Consider the following 26233-nt stretch of genomic DNA (forward strand, 5'->3'; position numbering starts at 1 on the left):
TTTGATTCACATAACACTAGATCAGCATTAAAACAAACAAAAACTTGATAAAGGAATGGATCTTTGTCACCAAGTGGGTGGGAGCTATACAATGTGTGTACTATTTCCTTTGGAATTTGCCTAAAGCAATGATTTTAAAGTATTTAAAATGCAATGACTTTTTAAAAAGTCATTCATTTCATCAGACTATATAGTTTAAGGGTAAGAAGAAATAACACACTAGGAGAAACCACACCATATCACATAGACCAATTACTGTGCTTTATTTTATTCTCTACATAGTCCTGGTTGTTTTAGAACTCACTAGACAGATCAGGCTGAACTTGAACTCACATATATCCATCTGCCTCTACCTTCCAAATGATAGGATTAAACCTTGGGCCACCTTCAAATACTTTGAACATAAAAGGAAAAACTATTCAGCTCAGAAAAAAAAAAGGGCAAGAGGCTTGAATGGCCACATTGTATAGAACATGTGTGAGTGTTTAATATCATAAATTATCTTCAATATGCTTAGAAATTAGAGAAATCAATGTAGATGTAAGCTAAATCACTAGTGGCACGGGCTGCAGAGATGGCTCAGTAGTTAAGAGTACTTGCTGCTTCTGAAGAAGACCTAGGCTCAGATCGCAGCATGCAAATTACCCACAACCATCTATCCATCTATTGACTCTGGTTTCATGGGATCCAACATCTTCTTCTGGAATCTGCAGTTAGTAAGCATGTACATAGTATATTAACTTAAGTGACAGCAAAATACTCATACACATACAATTTTTAAAATCTCTCTCTTTAAAGGATAGAATTAACAGACATACTAACACGGGGTAGTCAGTAATCTCACAAGGTGTCAACTCTAGATAAAGGACTACAGATAACTAAGGAATGCTGAGAACAGGAGAAATAATCTTCCCAAGCGAAGAAGAACATACCAATTGGTTATCCAATACCCTAAAATCACACACATACAAGTAGTATTATGCAGATTAAGAGACTATATTTATATATTTAGGAATATATTTTTTCACATACATCTGGAACAAAAAGTAAAGAGACCATGAATTTGAGAGAGCAAACAGTACATGGAAAAGGTTGGAGGGAGGAAAGAGAAGGAGGAAAAGAATATATTTTAACTTCAAAAAAAAAAATCTTTAAAACCCAACCTGTGAGAGTTAGAAAAACTGAATAGTCAATAAAAATTTAAATATAAATTATTATTCATTTAGAAAAATTAGCTGGTAAATATATTTGAAATCCTCCTACCAAGGATACAATCCAGAAATAAGTATTCATGTGAATGATTATAACACAAGAGACTATTTCAATATTGGTTCAAAAGGATTGCAGAGAAATACACTCACGAAGTGATTCAAGTATGGAATGGGGATAGGTTCATATTGATGGTACCAATTATACACTGGCACAGTGTTTGCTAGAACACTTTCATTTTATTTACAAATTGTTCAATTAGATTGTAGGAATCAGTCCCACTTATCTATAATGTACTCCTTTCCAAGAGTACCTTGATAATTGCAAATTTGTGTACCTGTGATTAACAACATATTTGGCAACTGGAGTAGTTTGTGCAGTCTGATATCTGGAGAACACAGTCACAAGCCTGCTTATGTTTCTTAGCACCTTTCATCACTTCTTCAATGAGTTTGTCATGCATATATGCTCACTTATTATAGTCTATCCACTGATTCTCCCAACATCCTGATTGACACTTAAAATACAGTAATATCTCCACATACAGCAGGGTAGATATTTGTTCTAAAATTCAGTTTTTAGATACATCAGTAACTATCAAGGTTTTGGTTCTCTGAGTAAGATAAATGAATGCCTAATTTTAAAAGAACTTCTAAACATTTTGCACATTAACTACTGTATCCTTGAGCCTTACTAATTAATCTTATGGAATTCAGACACTAACTAGCTTTTACCAGCCAACCATAAAATTATTTCCATCGATATGTTATAATGGTATTTTGCTACTATTATGAATCATGATGTAAATATCTCTATTTGCCAATGGTCTTAGCATTTCCCTTGTGAAAGGACTGTTCTATTTCTTTAAATGTAGCATGACATGTCTCTTTTCTGGTTCCATGTCTGTTTTATCATGAGATTAGGTACTTTTGTGCTTGATGATAATGTTACAAGGCACTGGTGATGGCAAGTAGATTATGTCCTCTCAGACTTCTTGCTAGAGCCTTTTTTAGTATAGACAAGGATGTAAACCACTGTTTACTCAACATTTACTCTTGAGTTTACAAAGAAAGTTTGCACACAAACACACACACACACACACACACACACACACACACACACACACACACACACACACAACTAATTGTCTATGCTCTGGTCCCATCTACAAACCCTCTTTTGATCCTGATGTGCAATTTCTGTATCTCTGAAAACCTAATAAGCAAAGGGAGGACTACCACACTCCTATTCTTATCCTGAACTATAAGACAGCTAGGTGCTCATCATCTGCATTTTTGAAAAACTAGATAATACTGCCTTAGTGGGCAAGCAGCCAAAGTCTATCAAAATCCCCCTTACATCACAGTTGCCATACCCTCTACCATTTGCACCATTTCTAGGGTCTTGTATAGTCAGATATGTGTGGAAAAGGTCATAAATCTAAACTTCTGAACACAGTCTGGGAACATGTGGACTCATATAGTATGTTGAGTACTAGCCACTCGTTTTTCTCATATTTAGGAAGAACACATGCTACCTTTTACCTACTCACACTAGAAACTAACTACAAGTCAGTGAAAACTTCAGACTTCTGTATACTCAAGACTTCTTATCTTGTTTGTATCTTGTATACTCTGTATATACAAGTATATCTTGTATACTTGTTTGTATACTCTGAGAAGCAGACAATACGCACCTAGATCATAATCTGATTTGAGATTCTTCTGGAAGGACTTTTTCTTTTCTATGTACTGAGATTTTGAGACTTCTTCCTAAGCCTTTGGGACAGACTCCTTGTCCCAAAGCTCTGACTCCAGGATCACTCACATCCACATAATCCTTCACAAAGATCCAGAAGCACCAGGTCAGTGAGAAAGGTGATAAGTAAAGGGATGACACTATGCCATCATAGTAGTAGAAATGATAAATGCACAAGCTTCAATATCTATTCAAGGCCCAGGTTACTCAACTGAAGACTCATTAACTTGTTTCCAGGATATCCTTAGCTGTCTCCCTCTTTTTTCTCACTACACTGGGTCAAGGTAGATTACTGAGATTCTTGAAAGATATTAAAGTAAATAATAATATTTTAAAATGTCTTGTGTAAACTTCTTCTTATCAGTACCTCTTACTCCAATTCAAACTAAGCATAGAATTTTCTGAGCATAAAATTTTCTTGCATTATCTACTCAATCAATAACTAACATGGGAAAAGGTGAGCAAGGCTGGATTTGGATGACAGGTAAAGATCACCCTGACTTCCTAGAGATCCAACCCACCATAGGAATACTCACTTTGTGCTGCTACTGCCTCATCTTGAGTAAAGGTTCATCCTAATAGTGACTCCATGTTGAAATAAATTCCTTCTCAGGGGGAGATGTAAAGCCATCTCTACCTCTTCCCCTAAGGTACTGATGACAAACAGAGTCATAATTCCACCAAAGTTCATAAATACACGAATGACTTTATTTGGCTTCCTTATAGAGTGTGGTAAGGGTCACTTACAAAGCCCCACCCCTCGTGGGCCACATCTGGAAAGCCTTACTCAGCAGGAATGGGATTTTTTCCAAAACAGCACAGATGGAAGATGTAGCCCCTTCCCTAGTCTTTCCTGGCACTCACTCTAAATCTTTTCCCCTGGTAGTCTGCAGAGTTGCCAATTGGAAGGGAGCAGTTGGATGCTGGAAAGCGAAGAGGGTATAAACCAGCAATAAGCCCAGTTGGGATTTGCTTGGCTTAAAAGACTGATGACACTATTATTTAGATTCTCTTCTGCCAGAGCTGGAAAATGATAGTAAAGACTGTTCTCCCTTCATCCACTAATAACAAGCAGTATAAATATGCTCAAGTAAAATGGTGCAGGGATAGTCCAAGAGACACTGAGCTGAGATATGATATTTGATCCTGGCTATAACACTCATGGTTTGTTATCTTAGGCACTGGTCTAGATTCCTTTCTGTAACTGCAAAGTATGGTACAAGCCCCATGTACCTTGAGCTTTCCTGTGCTACGAATTTGATATAAATGTTACCACTCTTAACCATCACTTATCTGAGATCAGGAAATAAGCACTGTTAATTTCTGGACCCCTATATCACTGACTGCCAGACTGAAATGACTTTATCAGAAGATTTACCACATTTTCTCTTGCGAGATGAGAATCAGAAAACAGATTACCAGTGACTTTAGCAGTCCTACAAAATAAGCCAGTGCCTCCTACCAGATACAGAATCAGTCATACCTCAACAGCACTTCTGAACTATATCACATTTCTATACATGCCCTTATAACACTCTAGGCCCACCCAGAGTTGGAGAAAATACGATGTTTCCTAGTCTTGAATATCTATGTGTCAATGAAATGGAACATAAGTACCACTACACATGACAAATTTGTACATAGTCTCTCACCTGTATGACTTTTTTGATGCAGAATGTGATCTGACTTATCAAATATTTCCTATGTTCTTTAAAAGGGTCCCTTAAATGTTTGTTTTTCAATGTTAGTACATATATAATAGTCAACAATGGAAAATATTTTTTTTTTTTGATTTTTATACATTCTCAGGGTTTTTCATTGCAGGTTTCAATGGAGATCTGACTCATCATTCAAAACTTTTGGCTTTTAATTCATAAGCTTCTTCACATGTTTAAGTTGCTTACATTGAGATAACTATAGTAGAACTTTCCTGTGTTCTTTCCAGACAAAATGTTCTTCTGATGTTGAGAGAGGTCTCCCTTGTGGCAGTTCTTTGCTGTAATCTTTCTACGGGCATTCTCTGATGTCAAGTGATCCTGGCTGACTGTGTGCTTTCTAGCCTTCGCAGTTATTAGTCTCTCACCTGAGTTCATTCATACTGAATGAGGCATGAGTTAAGAAGGTAAGTTTTCCTGCATTGTGTACGTCTATAGGACTTCCCAACTCTAGGAAGTCCATCATATGGACCGAGGACTGATTTATAGTAGGGAGTTTTTCTTCATTCTTTATAACCACGGGGTTTCTAACTTGTATATCATTTCTGATATTGACTGAGCTGTGAGTTGCAGGAAAATGCTTTTCTCTATTCTTTGTATTAGTACCATGGCTATGAGTTCCCAGATGTCGGGCAAGTCCTGACTTGCAGAAAAAAGCTTTTTTGCAATCTTTACATTCATAGGGCTTCTCACCTGTATGGATTCTATGATGAAGAGTTAAGTGTGACTTGCGACAGAAACATTTGCCACATTCTTTACATTCATAGGGCTTCTCACCGGTATGAGTTCTATGATGAGCAGTGAGCTCCGACTTGGAGGAGAAGGCTTTCCTGCACTCTTCACATTCATAAGGCTTCTCCCCTGTATGAATTCTATGATGGCGAGTTAACTGTGACTTGTAGAAGAAAGCTTTACCACAGTCTTTACATTCATAAGGCTTCTCCCCTGTGTGAGTTCTCTGATGTTCAGTCAGAGTGGACTTATAATAGAAAGATTTCTGACATTCCTTACACTCATAAGGCTTTTCACCTGTATGTATTTTTTGATGCACACGGAGGGTTGACTTGCAGTAAAAAGCTTTGCCACATTCTTCACACTGATAGGGCTTCTCACCGGTATGCGTTCTATGATGTGACGTGAGCTCTGACTTGGAGGAAAAACCTTTCCTGCACTCTTCACATTCATAAGGCTTCTCGCCTGTGTGAGTTCTATGATGGCGAGTTAAGTTTGACTTGTAGAAGAAAGCTTTCCCACAGTCTTTACACACGTAAGGCTTCTCGCCGGTATGAATCCGCTGATGTTCGGTGAGAGTTGACTTATAATAGAAAGCTTTCCAACATTCTTTACATTCATAAGGTTTCTCACCTCTGTGAGTTTTCTGATGTACTGTAAGGGTTGACTTACGGTAGAAAGCTTTGCCACATTCTTCACATTCATGGGGCTTCTCACCGGTGTGAATTCTATGATGCACAGTGAGTTCTGATTTGGAGGGGAAAGCTTTCCTGCATTCTGTACACTGATAGATCTTCAGTCTTGTACGAGTTCTCTGGTGCTGAGTGAGTGCCGACTTGTAACAGAACGCTCTCTGACACTCCTTCCATCCGTAGGGTTTCACACTTGGATAGGATGCATGCTGCTTGCTGTGCATACATGGTTTCCATTCATAGGGTTTTGCACCTCGGGGAAATTCCAGCTGAACCTTCATTTCTGCCTTGAGACAAAAGAATTTGTCAAGGTTTTATATCAGTGGTTTTTTTTCCTAACATGTGCTTACTAATGTTCTGTGAGAATAATAACATCTTAAAAGTTAAAAAGACAAGTACACTCACAATTTTCCCTGCTGTGCAACTTTTCACTTAACAGAAGATTAATTTCTTTCTATCATTTTAAATTATGCATACATATAGGGGTACATGCATTCAGGAGCAGGTGCCCACAGAGGCCAGAGGTGTCTTCTTGTCCTAGAGCTGGAGGTGCAGGTTGGTTAAGAGCCGCACAATGTGTGCTGGGAACCTAAGTCCTGTTATGTGAGAGAGCAGCTCATGCTCTTAACCGCTCAGCTATCTCTTAGCCCCATACTTCACCATGTTCTGTTCTGAGTCAGGTTATATGCAATATTTTCCTTATATGAGATATGTTTTGCACAGCTAATTTTACACAATCAAAAAAAGCCTTCCAATCCATGAAATTAGAGGTTTCTTAAATATAAAGCTTTTTAGGTATCAATAACAGTGTTTTTGTGTAGATGTACATTCCCAGTCAAATATTATAAATTCATAATGTGAGCTTTTAGCCTTGTTAGGGAGAATAAGATACTCAGGGTGCGTGAGGGGTTTATTAGTTACATTATCAGGTTCGTCACTAGTCAGCATGCCGTTAGGCTTACTACAGACTCATTCTGTTACAGGTTAGGTTTCTTAAAAACATTTGTGAACATTTCTCCTTATGTCCACAATCAAAATGTGAAGGTTGTGTTCACATTCACATTTTACCTACTTCAATCATCTCTTTATTTGAAATATCTCTGCTGATGCTTCCCACTGGCCATATATGACTCTCTGAATTTTCCAGGCAACTCTCTTCTGGAGTATACACTTCAAGAACACCTGAAATAATATTAGAAAAAAACATCACTATCCATAAATCAAATATATGGTTTAATTAGTTCAAATATAATTGTAAAGTTTCTTCACGATTCTTCAGCTTACTGAGGGAAATTTTACACGAACAGGTAAGGCAGTCCTAAGCCATGTTCCTTCACTGCATTTACTCTTGAGAAATACATGGAAAGAAGTTATTCACATACTTCTTGGCTACTGTTTTTGGCACACTGATTTTTAACTGTGTTGTTAACCGAGCTCCAGTCCTGTAAAACCTTAATTGTATACACACTATCTGATATCACATCTCATTTTGTGGAGTGGGAAGATTTTCTTTCACTAGCGACCCACAAAGCACAGACTTCACTTTCTGTTTTAGGAGCAAAACTGTAGGTTCCTAGAAGGATTATTATACATTTATTATAAATGTTATTCCTTTGCCCTGAAAAGCCACAGAAGGGTCTGTCTTCCATTGGTCAATGATTACAATCACCTTTCTCTCACACTAGAGGGAAGTTTCTTCAGAAGCTCTCTGTACTGTCTGGTTTTGTGTCAACTTGACACAGGCTGGAGTTATCACAGAGAAAGGAGCTTCAGTTGGAGAAGTGCCTCCATGAGATCCAGCTGTGGGGCATTTTCTCAATTAGTGATCAAGGAGGGAGGGCCCCTTGTGAGTGGTACCACCTTGGTGCTCTTGGGTTCTATAAGAGAGCAGGTTGAGCAAGCCAGTAAGAAACATCCCTCCATGGCCTCTGCATCAGCTCCTGCTTCCTGGCCTGCTTGAGTTCCAGTCCTGACTTCCTTTAGTGATGAACTGCAACATGGAAGTATAAACTTAATAAACCCTTTCCTCCCCAACTTGCTTCTTTGTCATGATGTTTGTTCAGGAATAGAAACCCTGACTAAGACACTCTCTTAATCCATCTTCTGCTCTACAAATCTCTTTGCCTCTTGGACAAAGATATGTTTTTTTTTAAATAAATCATTTTATTAAAAATAAATGCTAAGAAATGATTAGGTTGCAATTCCAGACTGGTCTGTGCCTAAACATAGAGAATATATACATAGAGAAAAAGACACACATTTTTAGGTGTCTTTTACTATATATTAATTCTACAAAGTTATGGACATAATTTATCCAAACTCACAGCTTGAGAAGTCAGAGTCCTTAAGGAAGAACCTACTTCGTCTTTCAAATGGTCATATTAATTATTAAACTGCATTCTAAACATGTATATTTCTATGTACAGTTTACATTGTTATCAAACATGATCAGAAAAGCTTCTTATTGCAGTGGGTAAACACGCATACATGACTGTTCAAAGCTAGGAAATTGAAATAAGAGCAGAGATGTGCACTATCTAATAAATAGATAATTAAAATATGATATATTTATTTATATACACATGAAATAAAAAAGTACATTATAAATAAAAATTAAATTGTGGACTTTGCAGGCAAATAAATGGAGCTGGAATTAGATTATTCTTTGAAAGTTAACCCAGATCCTGAAAGATGACCTAAGCTCTCTCTCATATGTGGATCCTAGCACTGAATCTTTAGATGTGTATGCTTAAACAGGAGGACCTATAGAAGTAAGGAAAACAGCCACAAAAAAAGAGGCCATGGGGGAGATAAGAAATATGGGATATAAACAAATGTTATAAATGAGTAAAGGGGAATAGTGGTGCAGGTAAGATTCAGTGAGGTGAGGGTGGGAAGAGAGGGCAGAGGAGGAGCGGAGGTACACAAGACAGGATACTAACACTAAACGACCTTTCTTTAAAAGCCTTATGGAAAACTGTTTTGGGAAGTTCTAAAAGAAAGGTAGGATGGATGGATGGATGGATGGATGGATGGATGGATGGATAGATGAGACAGACAGACAGATGGATGGATATCTAAGACAAATGATTGGTTAATAGATAGATAGATAGATAGATAGATAGATAGATAGATAGATAGACAGAAAGAAAGATAGAATGGAGATACACAGAGAAAAATAAAATACCCCAGATATCATATACTATTGAACAAAATGTTCAGTGCTTTGAGGTTATCTATTTTCAAGGTGCTGATAGTATGATCCTGGCCACCCCTGCATCAACAATAAAACATATTGCTACTGGTCTTAGTTACTCTCCATAACTTGATGGTAAGACCCCATTTCTGAAGACACTTTAAACTTCAATTATAGAACATGTAAAATTAAGCTGATACTGATCTTGAAGCTTCATGCCTACTGGCTAGCTGGGAAGTGCTATCACAATACTGAAAGAAAAAAAGTTATCAACATTCTTAGCTGTGAGAGTTACAATAATAGCCGGTCTAACAAGATATACCTAGTTTCACAATAGTGGCATGAAATTTACAGGAGTAAATTACAGGAGTAAGCAATCACTCTAATTGGAGTTAAGGCTCACTCCATGAGATAGAACTCTTGCTTTGTAACTGGGTAAGGAACCTGTGGGTGGGTAGGTCACAGGCTGTGAGGCACAAGCTACTTCAATTCTTTTCTACAGAGCTATAGTATTAAGTGGCTCCCTAAGTACTTATTTTTATGTGTATATATTAGTGCAGCTTTCACTGTTCATTTGTCAGAGTGCCCAGTCCTAAATGAGATAACACACCCTCCTCCCAAAGGTCAGGGATCATCATGGAAAAAGGGGAGGAAAGACTGTAAGAACAGAAGTTGTAGATGATTTTCTTAAACAGAATTTTCAGGTCAAGACAACACCACTGCACACATGAACGCATGACAGCTAGGACTCTATGTATAAAGCCTTTGCCGAATAAAGCTAACCAAAACCCCAACATAGATGAAGAAGGAACTGACAAAGTCCCATCAATAACTAGGAAGAGACTGGTAACTGACAGCTATTAGGTGATGGAAAAGTTGAGGTTTCTCAGGGATGTGGTCCCCAAGAGGGTCTCCACGCTCCATGAATGGCCTATGCCCTCACACACACTGGTAGCACAAGGGGGATTCAGTGGGATCTAAAAGCAGAGCACATGGATATGGGAAGGAGAAGTAATGGCGGGATATGAAAGAAGTTGGACTGAAGGAAAGGAAGGGAAGCTTTGACTAAATCATCTATGCAAATATAAAGTTCTCAAAACAGAAAGAGTACATGAGAAGGAATACAATATGTATCATTACTAATTTAGACAAAATGTTTTCTCCTTTTCTATACTCAGCATACACAATTGTCTAGACTGGTAATATTTTGTTGGCATGTTCCTTTCTTTGGTCACTTGAAAAAGTTATCCTTTTTTTAAACTTTGAAGAGATGCCAAATTCTATCAGATACTCAACTGAAATGAACATGTGAGTGTGTTCCAAATTCTAACTGCAGGCACACCACATAAAATGTTTTCCATCAATTTTATTACCTGGCATCTTTGGTATTAAATGACACTTATCACAGGGCATAATTTTAATGTTTTAAAGCATATGATATTGAGGATTTTTACATGTATATTTTCTTCTCAGATTCCTACCTAGTCTCGCTATCTGGCCATATAGCAACTGGCTATATAACACGTTTCCAAAATTACCAAACTCCTTTTCCATTTTATGAATCAGCTTGCTGGGCATAGATACTTACCTTCACACCTGTCTGGTAGAAGAACTAATCAAAGAGACTTTACAAGGAGCTCTGATTAGTTGTGGCATCCTATTGTTGCCTCAATGGCATTGCTTCTTATTAATTAATGTAATATAGGCACTTTGTAGAATTTTGGTAGGTCATATGTACAAATAAACATCTGTTCAATTTCCTATTCTGTGATTACTAAGATACACATTCTAAAAATATTCCTAACTAATCTTTTCTATCTCAAAGATGTCTGATGAAATAGTCCATTTTATCAATTTTTTTTATTAATTTCGATAGATTCTGTTTTATTAGTGGTCACAATAATGAACTAGTCCAATATTTCATGTGCAAAAATCTTCTGGTTTACTTTGCATGCAATAAGGTTTGACTAATATAAATATGGCTACTGTTGAGTTCTTTCATATTCTGTTTGCTCCAAAACAGTTTTCCTTTTGCTCAGTCTGTCTTTACCAGTATTATAAACTCACATTTAAGCAGCAGCTTGAAGTGTTTTTCTTTAAATCCAGGTTGTCAGTGTTCAGCTATGAGTTGGAAAAATCAGTTACAATTAGTCTTGTTAAAGAATAATTACTAAAGTTTTCCTTCTCCATCTTAGTGGTCTGCTAGTTTACTGAGTTAATAATGTCTAGCATTTTCTTCAGTCTGATGTTTTATTAGTGGAATATAATTCTTTCCATATATTCATTGTTTTGATTTTTTCTGATATTTGATTTATTTTTATTTCATGTGATTGGGTGCTTTGTCTATGTACCATGTGCATGTAGTATCTGCAGAGTCTAGAAGGAGGCATCGGTTGCTAGGAATTGAACCCTGATACTCTGAAAGAGCAGACAGGGCACTTAACCCTTGAGCTATTACCCAAACTACAGTCACCTTTTTGGTTTCTGTGCAACATTTCTTGAAGTATCCATGGCACTTCTTAATAATCACAGTGCCATGTGTTTTATACTCATGAAGAAAGATCTGTAGTTCTTCACTAATCTTATAGTTTACAGGGTAACACTGCTGAAGAGAGGTAACTTAGTTAGCAATTATTTTGTTTCAGAGCTTGAAAATACAGGAGCCCACACTTTCCAGTAATCAGAGTTTCAGTTAAAAGATCACAAAGCTAAAGGGACTTGCCATAATAGTAACTAAGCCCTTGCCTCTTAGGTTGTAAGCTGTCTTTCTCTATTCTGTACTTTGCATTTTAACTACAACCCTGAGGTGCTTCTGAATGGCTGTCTCCCTGGATGTGTGTTTTCTGGTTTGGGTTTTTTGTTCTTTCCATTTATGCAATTTTAAGCTACAGTTCATGGAATACATTTTCTGTGTCTTTAGTCTACTTATTTCCCAATCATAGGTTGAATCTCTTTTCCATAGCCAAGGGGGTTTAAATGTTGCAGTCACAACTGTTCTTCCTTTTCCTGTACAGTTTTCTCACTACAATAATTTTTCAACCTTATCTTCATTCGTCATATTCTTTTTTTTCTACAGTCTACTCCAGTGTATGCTGCTTTCCAATGAATGCTTTACTTACTGAGCTTCCTTCTTCACTTATTTAAGTTTGTATTTTCTGTCATTATCCCTGTTTGCTGAACCTATATATTTGAATACTATTTTAGTGTTTGGATCATTACTAAAACCACACTTTTGCATTTTATGCCTCACTCACACTCCACTATTTACAAAATCTTCAGAATTGATTGCTGGAGATGCTCTAGTTTTTCCAATACATATCACTATTTGCCTGGTTGCTACCATGTATATTAGGATTTTTTTTTTTTTTTGCCCTGAATTGTCTCTTTGGAAGAATGGGGATGGAAAGCAGCCTTCATTTTACAAAAAGGGTACTCTTAGCAGCATTCACCTGTAGCTCCAACTCCCAACACCACTCAGAGAGAAAAATGCTAAAAGAACAGCAACAGAACGAACCAGACATACAAATCATATTTTAAAATTTTTAAACAGATATAACACTATCAGTTACTACAGGAAAACTTGAAGCATTCAGAACTTTTATGACAGTAAAAATTAGGCCTTTGAGGGTGTCAGCCAGTATGGTAATACAATTCCTTCAGAAACTTCAGTATTTCTGAACTCACTGATTGTCCCTTTCCCCCTCCAGTGTTTCAGTTCAGCTTTTCAGCCTTTGCTCTGATCATCAGTTATGTGAAATTCCTGGCTTTTGTTCTTTATAGAACAGCACAGCTCTCTGCTCTCATCTGGAAGCCACTGGCAGCCTCAGGGCAGCCTCACCTAGAAGCATCCCGGATCTGCTAGATTTACAGTTCTCTGATCTCAGCAGGTGACCCGCTGAGAATGGAGTCAGCAAGACCCAGACCTCACCTCGAAGTCTGGGAGGAGGAGTTTTTCCCAAGCTATATATTGACTAATATTTATTAAAGTTTCAGTCTTGATCAGCACAGTGTTGTCTTGACTCATTTCTCTTTTTCCCCATCCATCCCTAACTTTCTCTTCCAGGAACCAGTCCCCAATAACAACAGAATACAACAACTGATAGCAAAAAGAGATGGGGCATCTTTAGCATGTTAGACCATAAAGCAGAAAGAAGGCAAGGAGACTCTGGGTTTCTCAGAACCTTTGGAACCCAATGAACAGTGAGCACATTCTGGTTGGAAGACAGCTGTGAAAGCCTAATGAATTCTTGTCCCTAGGCTCAAATCCTTTGGTCCTAATGTATAGTAAACACACGGAGATGAAAAATGGTGCAGAGGCCAAGCAACCAGCTGATACTGGGCCCACTGTTCTTACACTCTGAGAATGTCTATGAGGAATAGGCATACTCCTCACCAGAAATGTGAGACTCCATATCTAACACTCCATGCTCTTTTCTGAAGGAGCCTGGATTTCACCATGTAAGTGTCCATGGCCACTTCTTGTGCCCACAAAGAAACTGCCAATATGTCCCCAGCCTCCTAAGCTTTTGACTGATCTTACCTATATATATCCCGAGAGTGGAGAGCCCCTGGTATAACACGCTATGTGTGGCTAAATGCAAATTAGTTTGTTGTTCAATCAATTAAGCTGAAATATACAAGACACTATCAGAGAAGACACATCTCTGTATCAATACTTGCCAGTACCACAGGTTCCTCCCACGACAAAGAATGCTGGTCAGTCAGCAGAAGAGCACTTTGCACATCATGGCCATGACCTAGTTGTAGCATTCAGCTCATTACCATTTGGGGATTTGCTGTTGAAAGTTGTGATGTGTGTACACTTTTCTCAATAGCTTTTCTGTTCTAGGGCATACTGTCCTGTCACTGCTTTCTTGATGTCAAATGTTCTTTCTCTCTTGCTCTCCTTGGAAAACACAATCTAATTTCTGACTACGACATTGGGCATTCATGTACTAGCATAGAGAAAACGTATCTGCAATCCCATCCTTAAACTTCCAATGCTTTCTTTCCTAATTTTTCTTTTTAATCTGTTTATTATTTTTAGGCCACCAATTCCAAATGTCTTTCCCCATCCTAATTTCATTGTCACATCTTCAATTGACATTCATATGTGTGTAGTTCAGCAATCCTTCTTCCTTCTCTCCCTGCCCCATCCCTCCTTCTCTCCTCCACCCACGCCCCTCTGTGTGTCTTTCTTTCAACACAGGATTTCTCTGTGTAGCCTGTAGACTGTAGGTTGGCCTCAAACTCTGAGATCTACCTGCCTCTGCCTCTGCCTCTGCCTCCTGAGTGCTGGGATCAAAGGCCTGTACCACCACCACCACCACCACCACCACCACCATCAACACTATCACTACCACCACCATCACATAGCTAGTTCAAAATTTTTAAAAAAGAGTAATCATAAAGCTAAAGTAAGATAAATGAGTATTTCCTCAACAGTGTCTTTATGTCTTTCTTAAAATAAAACTCCACCTGGTTTTCTTTATGGCCTTTCTCTGGGTAAATACTCTTGGTCTCTCTCATCTCACTGTGGTAGGTATATTATATGATTATTTCCCTTTTCTCTCACTAACTGTAAGCCCTTCAAGAGGAGATGTATTTGAGTGTTAATTATTGCTATCAAATTTCCAGATCAAGACCAAGCACTGAAGACACCTTTAATATTAAACAACGTAGAAAGGACAATTAAGAATTCAGATAAAATATTTAGGCAAAATATTTAACTAATGAAACTACAGATAAGACTGGGTATGGTGACACATCCTGATAATGGGAGGTGGAGGAAAATACAGAGTTTGAGCCCCATCTTGTCTATATAGCAAGCGTGAGAGCAGTTATATTAGACCCCATCTCAAAGCAACAACAAAAATGTCCAAGAGAACCTATACAAAGATCATTTTTTTAAAAGTAAGTTAGGAAAACAGACTTAAACAACAACAGCAACAACAACAAAGGACACAGAATGACAGAGATTTTCATTTGGAAACTGTATAAAATAAATGGTGAAGACAGTTCAAGTTCAAGATGACCAATATCCAATGAACAGTTAGTTGTCTTTGTTGATTACCCTTTCCCCTTTCACAGTCACTGACCTGGGAGACTCCAGACTGAAGTGTCTCCTATGCTCCATGGCCGGAATCCATGCTCTAACCTTAAGATCAACTCAGGTTTAGTCACGCAGTGCCCTGTAAATGGAAAATGATAAATAAGCTGTTCCCAAGAAATTCATTTCGCTGATGGACTATGACTGCTCCATTTGAGCTGTGCTATGAAGAGTAAAGGAAGCTACACAGAGCAAAAGTTAAAGGACTCAGAAAACAACAACAACAACAACAAATAGAGAAAAACTACAGAATCAAAAAACTAAAATTAAATATATACAATCAAAAAAATGTTGAGAAGTTTCAATTTACATTCCTATTCAAAATAGCTACCTAAATATTTTTCTCTTTTGTTTTTTGTTTTTGTTTTAGATGCCGTTTTGTTTTCTAATGGAGGGAGCAAGAATAGGTGTAGATTTGGGTGGGAAGGATCCGGGAGGAGTGGGAGAGGGGGAATCTTAATCAGAATATCGTATATTAAAAGTCTATTTTTAATAAATTAAAGACCTAAAAAAATTAAAGGAACTTAAAAGTTTCAATAATTTTATTATTTACTTATTGTTTATTTAATTTTGTGGTGCTAGTAGTTGAATTTACAGACTTGAATATGCTTGGCAGGTCAATTATCACTGAGCTATGTCCCCACCTCTATTGTATAACTTATTAACCAAGGAGTCAAATATTAGCCTGAAATTCCCAAACACTGAGAAGTTAAAAGAGATCACACACTCCCCTTTACCAGATGGAAAGATCCCAGGATGCAATATGCTGAGACAGGAGGACTGTTATAAGTTTGAAAATACTCTGCACTATAAAGTAAGTTCAAAGCAATCTGGGATAGTGAAACTGTGGCTCAGAAAAATCAAGACAAAAAAAGCCCACATTCTAAGAATTAACCCACTATATCCCATGTTCACGCAAAGAATCAAACTCAGTAGTTAGAAAACACACACACACACACACACAACATTGTACAGAGCCATAATGGGGTATCATGCTACAAGGTAGGAACTTGACATTGGCCAAGGGCAAGGACTTCAGGCAGGAATCTGAGTTAGGGCATAATAGGGAATTAGGTTACAACGGGAATTTTTATCCTAAGGTGGAGAAGCTCAGAGCAAAGGTTAAGTTCTTTGTTCCTCCAGGTCTAGGAATTCCTGAATTAAGCAGGTGACCCACCCAGCTGCCTGAGCAAAGGAAACAAGGACTGCCAGGGGAAGCCAGATGACAATGCTGGTAACTCAGCCCAGAGTCTGGGGGGGGGGGGCGGCTTGCCCAAACTGTCAAAAGATCTGACCTTGATTAAAGTTGGGGCCTCAATCGGTAGGTAAACTATTGTCCTGGCCTCATTCTTTTCACCCCTTCCCCATCTATCCCTCAGCTTCTGTTCCAGCAACCCAGTTTTTAGTAGCTGCAGGCAGCTACAGAATACAACAACACAACATAAAAGGAGAGAAGGTAGACAGGGACTATAAAGAAGAGTAGAAGAATGCTCAGTGAGATCAGGAGGCTGTACACGGTAAGAGAGGGTAAAACTGAAAACGCATTGCATATGTATATGAAATCATTAGAGCAGCTGACTGAAACAGATGCAGTGATCCCTAGCCAAACACTGGACAGAGGTCAAGGAATGTTTTGGAAGAGTTGGGGGAAGGACTGAAGACCCTGAAGGGGATATGAATGCCACAGAAAGTCCAACAGAATCAACTAACCTGGATCCTTGGGAGCTCTCAGAGACCAAGTCACTAACCAAAGGTTGTACACGGGCTGGACCATGACCCTGGCATTATGCAGCAGAAGGGTGGCTCAGTCTCTGTGAGGGAACACAGACTGGAGAAGAAGGACTATCCCTAAAGCTGTTGCCTATCAGTGAAATCTGTTCCCCAACTGGGCTGCTTTGTCTGGCCTCAGTGGGAGAAGATGTGCCGGACCCTGCAGAAACTTGTTGCACAGGGTGGTGAGATACCCAGGGTAAGACACAAAATATAGGTCATCATAGTCCATGTTAACAAACTGGAGTAATATTGAGGAAAGCAATTCCCACATTTTTAAAGTGGTTTGCAGATTCAACAATATCCTCACAGTAAAATCGATATACTTTCCCACATAAACAGAAAAACACTGTCCCAAACAATGTCTTAAACACAATATAAAAGCACAAAGGTAGCAAAGCATCTTGATCAAAAAGCACAAATGTGCAGCTCTTGATATCCACCTTCAAACCCCATTCCAATGAGACAGTAGGAAACTGCCACAAAAAGAGACACAGAAACCATTAGAAGAAAATGAACAGCCCCAAACAAAACCAGACCTATTCAGGGTCAGAGGATTTGAAATGGATTCAGAGGACTGGATGCTGAAGTCATGGTTACCAGTCTGATTAGCAGGAAGAAGTCTAGAAGATGGAAATGGGTCGTGGGGAGATGCCCCCAAAAGGGATCAGAACATCAGCAGCTGTGAAATGAGCAGCATATTGTAGTTATGTGCTCCCTGCAATGACGCTCTTCCTCACTTCAGGGACATGGCCAACTCACCTCAGAAAACCATATGCCGACATAAATCTTTCTTCAAAGATTTCCCTCAGGTATCGGTTGGAGTGATGGAAAAACCTGACTAAGAAAGTCATTCAAATGATTTTCAGTGAAGTTTTCAAGACCTTACAATAAGGAGAGAAGTTCTCATCTATAAATCTTGCAGAGAACCATGGACTATTCAGGTTGATGAAAGGCAACAGACTTCTCTCTCTGAACCTTATACATAAATCGAATAACAGATCAAGCTCTGAATGTGCTAGTATATCCCAGCACGTAGGACATAGAGCAAGAGTAGAAGGTCAAGATTCTTGGCTACAAAAGGAGTTCAAAGTCAGCCCGAGAAACCATACTGCAAATGCATAACGAGGAAAACGAAACACCAAAAGTAAACCAAAGGTTTAAATGTAAGACCTGACATAATGATGTCCCTAAAATATACAATAAACTATTGCTTATTAACCTGTGGGTCATGACCCCTTTGTGGGTAGAATGACCCTTTCATAGGAGTTGGACATCAGACATCCTGCATATCAGATATTTACATTACAAGTCATAACAGCAGCAAAGTTACAGTTATGAAGTAGCAACAATAATTTTATGGTTGAGGATCACCATATCATCACTACAATGTGAGGAACTGTATTAATGGGGAACAGTATTAGGAAGGCTGAGAACCACTACAATAAACACTTCAGGACAGTGAGGCAGACAGTATTTTCATGTCTGCCAAATGCACAGCCATCAAAGTAAAATCATGTTCCTCACCTCACTGCAGTCAGAAAGCAAGGAAGGAGGTACTGATATCCTAACACCCTTTCTTGGGCATCATCACACAATCAGAAACACCTGCCCTGGAACACAGCTAGAGAACACACTTATGAAACTGTACACCACGATTTCTGAGCCTGCAATGACCACTACTATCTTAAAACTAAGTAACTGGTAACCCACAAGAGAGCTTGGTACCCAAATATGGCAATGAAATAAAAAGTAAATAAATATAAATAAATAAATAATCAGGAAAGCCATGGTAACGGCATCTCTAATATTCCCTCAGAACACAGACCTCTTCTGTCCAAGTGCATGTGCCATAGAAGACAAAACTGAGTAAGAAGTGGTGTTTTCAGGGTTACCACTGTCTGAGAGTCACTTTAGCTGACTAAAACAAATACACTCTGATTCACCAGACTGGAAGAAATGGATATTTTCTTGGGTGGGGTAAACAGATGATCTCTTACAAATGAGGTCTACACAAGAATGACACAAAATAAATGAACTCTATCTGTCATAAAAAGCAAAATCCCACATGCCCTCATTATATTTGCAAGTTCAAGGTGACCCCAAAGAAATACAGAAAATGGGAGTTATGAGAGTGGAACAAAGACAGAGACTGGGGGGGGTCGGACGGTAGACAGGGGATGGTTAATATTTGTTTCAAGTACACAGGCAAGTGACACGGAATTTATGTTCTATAGTATGGTAGTAAATATACTTGACAACAATTAATTAAACCTTTCAAAGTAGCTATCAGAGAGAATTTAAATGTCCCTATCACACACATGTTGTGTCTAAGCTGTAAGACTTGCCAACTGGCCTCATCAGATGACCATACATTATATAAGAGTATTCCCAAGCCACACAGCTCTTTATATATGCATGGCATTAACACAGGCCAGCTAAAATATGAGCAACTTAGTATTCTATTAAAAGTTCGCAATAATCCCTACCGTTGTCAACCAAGAGGAAAGTAACTGCTGAGAGCTGCCAGGGAATGAGACTCACCCAAGGACACCAGGCTGCTGTAGTTCTCCAGCATCACGTCCCTGTAGAGGGTCCTCTGAGCAGCATCCAGCTCCTGCCATTCCTGCCAAGTGAAGTCCACGGCTACGTCCTCAAATGACACCAACCCCTGCAACGACACACTGCTCATCAACCCAAGGTCTCAGCCCTGGAAATAAGAGTCTACTTCCCTGGGTGTTTGCGTCTTGCCAGTGTCACACTGAAGCTTGACTTGTATTCTGTATCTTGGGACAGTTGAAAATCAGTACAAGCATCAGACTGAACCCGCTTCCGCTCATTATGGCGGGAACAACTTCATATCACACCCTTCTTCTGGTCTCAGGGTCCCAGAATGGAAGGTCTATGTGCACTAATGTATCCATTGGCCTTTCCATGGCAATCCCATACTGCTCGTTTTAATGGCTGCACAGCAATAGAAAAGGAGTAACATTATTCAATAGAATCGAATCTAAAATGGGTACTGGCTTCTTTGAAATCGCACAGGGAGATAGTTGGGAATGGAACTTACGTCACACATACAAATCACTGAACTGATTTGTATCTTCTTCTTTAAGGTTAAATTTCACTAAATTGCCCAGGCCCACCATGAACTCACTTTACAGTCCTCAAACTTGCAATCTATATATACTGGCCTGCACCACCAGGCCACCTGACTTAGAGGTGAGATTTGAACCTAGACCTAGGTCTCCTTCTTTCTCACCTTACTAGAACATGGATTGAGACATCTAGAGAAGAGGGAAGAGGTGAAGTTCCCATGCATGGCTATCCCTGGAATCCCACATTAAATCCTTCTGAGTGGGATCAAAATCAGCCAAGGTACCTTCCAGAGCAGGGCTCTTTCAGAGGCTGAGACACACCAAGGCAGGGAGATGGATATGACGGCTCATGTTGAAAAAAATACCCAAGGATCACAAGGCTATGGCAGGAGGGTCATCATATGTTTGAGACCAGACCAGGCTACACTGTGAGCTCCTATATGAAAGATCGGATACAAAGGGCAAACAAATCCCACAAACAAGGCACAGAAGGGGGCACAGGATGCAGGGACAGATTTGCAGACACAAAGGGTGCACACATAAAGAGAACTGAGACCGGTGTGTGCAGTGCTCAGGTTTAGGGTACAGTTCCCATTTCCTGCTCTCCTAACACTCCTTCATCACCCAGGAACCAGACTAGTACCCATGAAAAATCTGGAAAGCCCAGTGTTATATGGCCACATTCCAAACAGGGACTTACAGAGCCTGCCTCTCTACCCGGCCTCTCTTGCTCCAGAGTACATGCATCACGCAGGTCCCCCAGCACCCGGCTGGTTTCCCCCTCCGCCCTTCACTGTCCACACCTCTTGCTGTGTGCTCTTGCTCATGTCTCCTCCCCTAGTCCTCTTCTGCTACCTGCACCTTAATTCCCCCAGCACCATACTGTGCTACATACAGAGCATACACATAAGACTGCCCGCCAGAAGAGAACCCAAGAGCTGGTATTCACTAGACACTCCAAGGGATCAGTGAGAGGCCCCATTTCTCCTTGATGATGTATAGGCAGTTAATGGTTGTCTTGGGAGAGGTTCAGGAGAGCCTCTTTATTCAGTAGTATGGTAGTACAGACAATGTTGAGGCCCATGCTCCTGTAACTAACCCTCTTCCTATGCACGTGTAAGTCTGGGGTCATAAAAAAAATCTTAGAATAAGGGGAAGTACTGGAAAAGAGGAATAGAATCTGTAGGAGCAGGAAAAGGGCCAGGAGGGTAATAGGAGTTAGGGTGAAGAAAATACATTACATGCAGGTATAAAATGTAATGAAAGTCACTACGGTGTACCGTTAATATATAATACTTAAAACATGAACGGAAAAAAAAAGGACAAGGAACTAACTGGCTTGGGGCAGAGCATTGCCTTGCATGAATGAATTGCCAGACTCCATCCCTAGAAATACAGAGAGCCAGAGGCAGACAACAGAGGGATAGTGAGGGAAACAGCAGAGAGGAGGGGAAGTACCTACTCCAGGTCACCCAGAGACTCCAGGACCTGAAGGACAGGCCTCGTGGAAAAAACACGTTGCGAGATGCTTAGATGGGCTACAAAGAGCAGGGGAAAGGGGCGGGGAAGGTTCTGCTCACAGATTCCCATAGAGGTACAGAGAGATACAGCACAAGATTGCGACAACGGCAGCCAGGAACAAACGTGGAGATGCAAGATGAAGGGGGGGGGGGGAGGCGGCGGGGCGGCAGCTGCAGAAAAACCCTGGGGAGGCCGATGGCCTTGAGGGCTCAGAGACCAAGCAGGCTGCATCCATCCCCTCATGCTGGCCAAAGTCCTACCAGATCTGGAGGTGGCAGACAAGCTCCGGGCCGTGCTCAGGCAGTCACAGGTCCCGCAGCCCCGGCGTCCCCATCTGGAGGAATCCGCAGCGACCCCGATCACAGGCGTCACTGCGGATCCCCCGTTCACGGACACGATGAGACCCCCGAGCTGCAGCAAGCCGCTCAGCCTGGCCACAGTGCAGGGGGCAGGGGCGCAAGCGAGGGCTCGGGGCTGGGGGCGCTGCCGCAGGTAAACGCACCATATCGGGACTCCGGTGAGCGCAACCCTCGCGCTGGGTATCCAGGCACCAGGGAGTTACAGGGCGACAGATACAGGGTTCAATCCAGAGCCCAGAGGTAGAAGATGAAAGCGGCCACAGATGCTAAAATGGCGGGGTCAGCAACAACAGACGCAAGACTGAAAACCCGCCTCCTCCCATCCGACCGAGTGTCTGATTGGGTAACCTTCAGTTTACTGTGTCTGATAGGGTAGCGTTTCAGGTTCACCCTGAGTGACAGTTCAATTTTCAACCTACGGGAGGATGAAGCTAAAATGACAGGGCCTTGCTTTCTTGGGTAAATTAAGGCAGGGCTTCCTGTGACAGAACCTCCTTCATTTTTTGTCAGCATTTAATCTTGTAAATAAAGTATATGAAAATGTATGAATTGTATATAAATCTGCACGCATTGTTCATGTCCTTTGTATTCCAAGAACAAATGTAAGTATTCACTTAAAAAAATCAATATGATCATTTGAATTTGATTATAAAAACTACCATTTGGGAAGCCAATGCCATGCTTTTCATTGTTTACCTTAGTAAATATTTGAAAACATGTATAATGCATCCCACATACATGCAAAATATTTCCACTCCTTGGTCTTTAATTCCAGCACAAACAAAGGCCTACTGGTCTCTGTGAGTTCATGGCCAGCCTGGTCTACCAAAACACCCAAGACTATACAAAGAAACCCTGTCTCAAAAACAAAACAAAATAACAACAAGAACAAAATCCTCTCATTTGGGTGTTTGCAGTTTTTTAATTTATTATTATTTGCACATAAACAATAATTAAATCTCTGTTATTAAGTCGTCTTCCCAAGAAATCAAGGGGCATTCATATAGATGTGTATGCAAAGAATACAGTTTCTATTGTGACAATGTAGCCAAACAAGGGAGCATGTCTTGAATTTGTTCTGTGATTTTTTTTAGCTAGTTAAAGCTGTTTGACAAAGCCTCACAGCATACACACAAATGTCATGTATAGTTCAGGTATCACAAATTACAGAACTTGTGGTTGTAACTTCTGACATTATAGCAAAGATTTCCAGTGGAATAAAGAACCTGTGAAATCAGAATTCAGGATCGAGAATCCAGGCACTAATAATGTTAAAATGCTCTCCAGAGTAATTTCAGTATGACTCTAATCCCCAAAACAACAGCTTTCAAGGATTACTTCCTAGTGGTTTCTTAAATTCCTTATGAATTCTTTCTGAACAAACATCTATTCTCCCCCAGATTAAACTAAAAACAACAGAACAAAAAAAAAAGATATCAGATCCACTCAAGCATAGTTTGGTATGTTGTCTCGTTAGTGTTCTATTGCTGTGAGGAGACACCACAACCAAGGCAACTCTTACAAAAGAAAGCATTTAACTGGGGTTTGCTTACAGTTTCAGCCATTTAGTGTATTATCCTCAAGTTGGGGACCATGGTGGCACACAGACAGAAATGTGCTGAAGAAGTAGCTGAGAGCTCTACATCCGTATCAGCAGACAGCAGGAAGAGACACACTGGGCCTGTCTTGGGTTCTGAAATCTCAAAGCTCATTGCCAGTCACACAGTTCTTCCATCAAGGGTACATCGACTCCAACAAGGTCTCACTTTCTAATTCTTTTACGTTGTGTCCCTCCTTCGGGACTCACCATTCAAATAGATGACATGAGCCTATGGAAACCATTTTTATTCAAACCACCACACGTACCAATGAGTTTAAATTTATATATTTTTATGTGTTTGCATGTGCTCAAGAATGAAAGTCCCAGGACAGTTTGTTAGACATTGTGAGTCCCAAAATTCAAACTCAAGTCACCTAGTTTGGTAGCAATGTTTTTATTTGGTGAGCCATCTTGCCAGCCTCCCAAGAGTTTAACTAGAAAAGTGTGTATAAGGGCATACCTTAGGGATATGGGTAGCACCACCACTCAGTACCTTGAGAAGGTAGGGTACTGGGAATGATATATTGCCAGATCCTAGCAGGGTAAAGACTTATTCTATCTGGTGCCAGGACCCTGGATCTTTAAACAGAAGCAGACCATGCTAAGTGGATACTGTTCTGCCAGGCAACTGTGCCATTCACCACAATTTAATCCTCACTGCCATTATGAGAGGACCCAAAGTGGGGAAGTCATGAGAATAAAGAATGGTTTCATAGGAGGAAACACAGAGACTTTAAAGGCCATGTGGTTTGCTTTCTCCCCCAAATATAAGACACTTATATAACACTAGGGGGACTAAAGATTGATGAGGTATAATACCCAAGAAAGGAAAGAGCAAGATTAATTGGGTGGAGATACAACAGGCTGTGACAGGTGCCATTGCAGGAAACATCCACAACTGGACCAGCCACAGCAAATATTCTCTATACTTTCAGCAGCTGCAGCATTAATTCTTTATTGAAAGATCAGAGCAGCATGCTTGGTGAGTCAGCCACTCCTGTGCCTTGTATTAATGATCTGTCAATTTAATGTAATGTCTCCACATGTTCAGAGATTTAGTTGTTTAGTTTTATGGAAGTGTTTGCATTTATTTGTTCTTTGGAGTGGTTTGCTTGCTTGTTTATTATTATTATTATTATCATTATTATTTTGCTTTGTTATAGTTGGGATGTAAAAGAGGGTCTTATACATGGTAGGTCAGTGCTCTATACCTGAAACTGTACAGTCTTCCTTGCTTTGTTTTAAAATAGGGTCTTCCTATGTAACTCAGTATAGCCTTGGATTCCTATTCTTCCTGCATCTGCCTCCCCAGTGCTAGCATTACAGAAGTGCACCCCTGTAGCCAATGATGCATTAAGAACTTGCATTCTTCCACATCTGTGCTGACAGTGGCTAACACATCTTACCCTCACAGCCATCCTGTGAGGCACACATTTAAGTCATTTCATAGGTGAAGGGATTGCCACTTATATAGGGCAAACTGCTTGCCCAGGATCACCCAGCTATTAACTGGAGAAGAAATGGAGAAAGAGGGAAGAAATTTGGGGAAAAGAAACTGGTTCTACACATTTAAAAGAAAAATGAATATTTTTTTTATAACTCAGTATAACACAATATTTATTTGGGGCAGGAATATCAAAGGGAAAACCTTTCCCAGCATGTTCATGAGCCTAGTGCCTGAGTTTGAAACCAGGTCCAATGGCTCTCTTCCAGCTGCCAACAGATCATGTAGAACTCTCAAATACTTCTCCAGCACATATCTGTCAGCATGCTGCCATGTTCCTCTCTACCCCAGCAATAATGAAGTAAACTTCTGAAAATGTAAACCAGCCTCAACTAAATGCTTTCTTGTATAAGAGTTGCTGAAGCCATGTTAACTCTTCACAGCAATTGAACATTGACTAGGATACCCACAAGACTGTGGAATCTGCTAGCATGTGCTTTAGTTACCAGGTAGGGACTCATGTCTAAAGATGCCCTTAGTTCTCACCTTCGCAATTGGTGTTATTTGCTAACAAAGAGCTTCAGTCATCTGAGACACTTCCATGTTTTCACAGAAGCCTCTGCTGATGTCAATGAACTTTTGAGGTGATAATTTAGTAGTATATTTACTCACTACAGAAACTTCAAATTTCTTATACCAAGGGAAGAAGAAAAATGACAGGAGTGTCCCTTGAAGTGTCAGACTATATGAATGGAAAGGGAATTGGGATTCTTGCCTGAGTTCCTCAGCGCTTTCAGGGTGCTATGACCACTGGTGAGGAAAAGGCTGTGAAAAGCCAATTATTTATTGCCTTGGCTCAAAATTCTCAAACTCATGGTGCAACAAAACACATAGCCTTGGCAAAAAAAAAAAAAATGTTCAGAGGCAAAGCATTGCATCTGAGTTCAGAACTCCTGTTCTCTGTGAAAATCTTTAAGAACTGGGGCTCATTCCTCATCACACAGGATGAGACAACAAAATCCTCCATCGT

At 39.9% G+C, this 26233-nt stretch overlaps 1 protein-coding gene across 3 annotated transcripts; it reads right to left on the reverse strand.

Moving 5' to 3' along the window:
• Window positions 1-462: 462 nt before the first annotated feature.
• Window positions 463-22444, reverse strand: LOC127672808 (zinc finger protein OZF-like). 3 transcript variants are annotated; one of them, XM_052168181.1, is made up of 5 exons: window positions 22303-22444; window positions 19726-19852; window positions 15401-15493; window positions 7179-7288; window positions 463-6393 (listed from the first exon to the last, which is right to left on the reverse strand). In XM_052168181.1, the coding sequence occupies exons 1-5, from the start codon at window positions 22303-22305 to the stop codon at window positions 5047-5049; spliced, it is 1680 nt and encodes a 559-aa protein (XP_052024141.1). In that variant the 5' UTR covers window positions 22306-22444; the 3' UTR covers window positions 463-5046. The 3 variants fall into 3 exon arrangements, with proteins under 3 accessions (XP_052024141.1, XP_052024142.1, XP_052024143.1); XM_052168182.1 differs by lacking the exon at window positions 22303-22444 and adding an exon at window positions 22061-22285; XM_052168183.1 differs by lacking the exons at window positions 15401-15493; window positions 19726-19852; window positions 22303-22444 and adding an exon at window positions 11370-11423.
• Window positions 22445-26233: the final 3789 nt, after the last annotated feature.

Source organism: Apodemus sylvaticus, chromosome 22 (genome assembly GCF_947179515.1).
Source record: "Apodemus sylvaticus chromosome 22, mApoSyl1.1, whole genome shotgun sequence".
NCBI lineage: Eukaryota > Metazoa > Chordata > Mammalia > Rodentia > Muridae > Apodemus > Apodemus sylvaticus.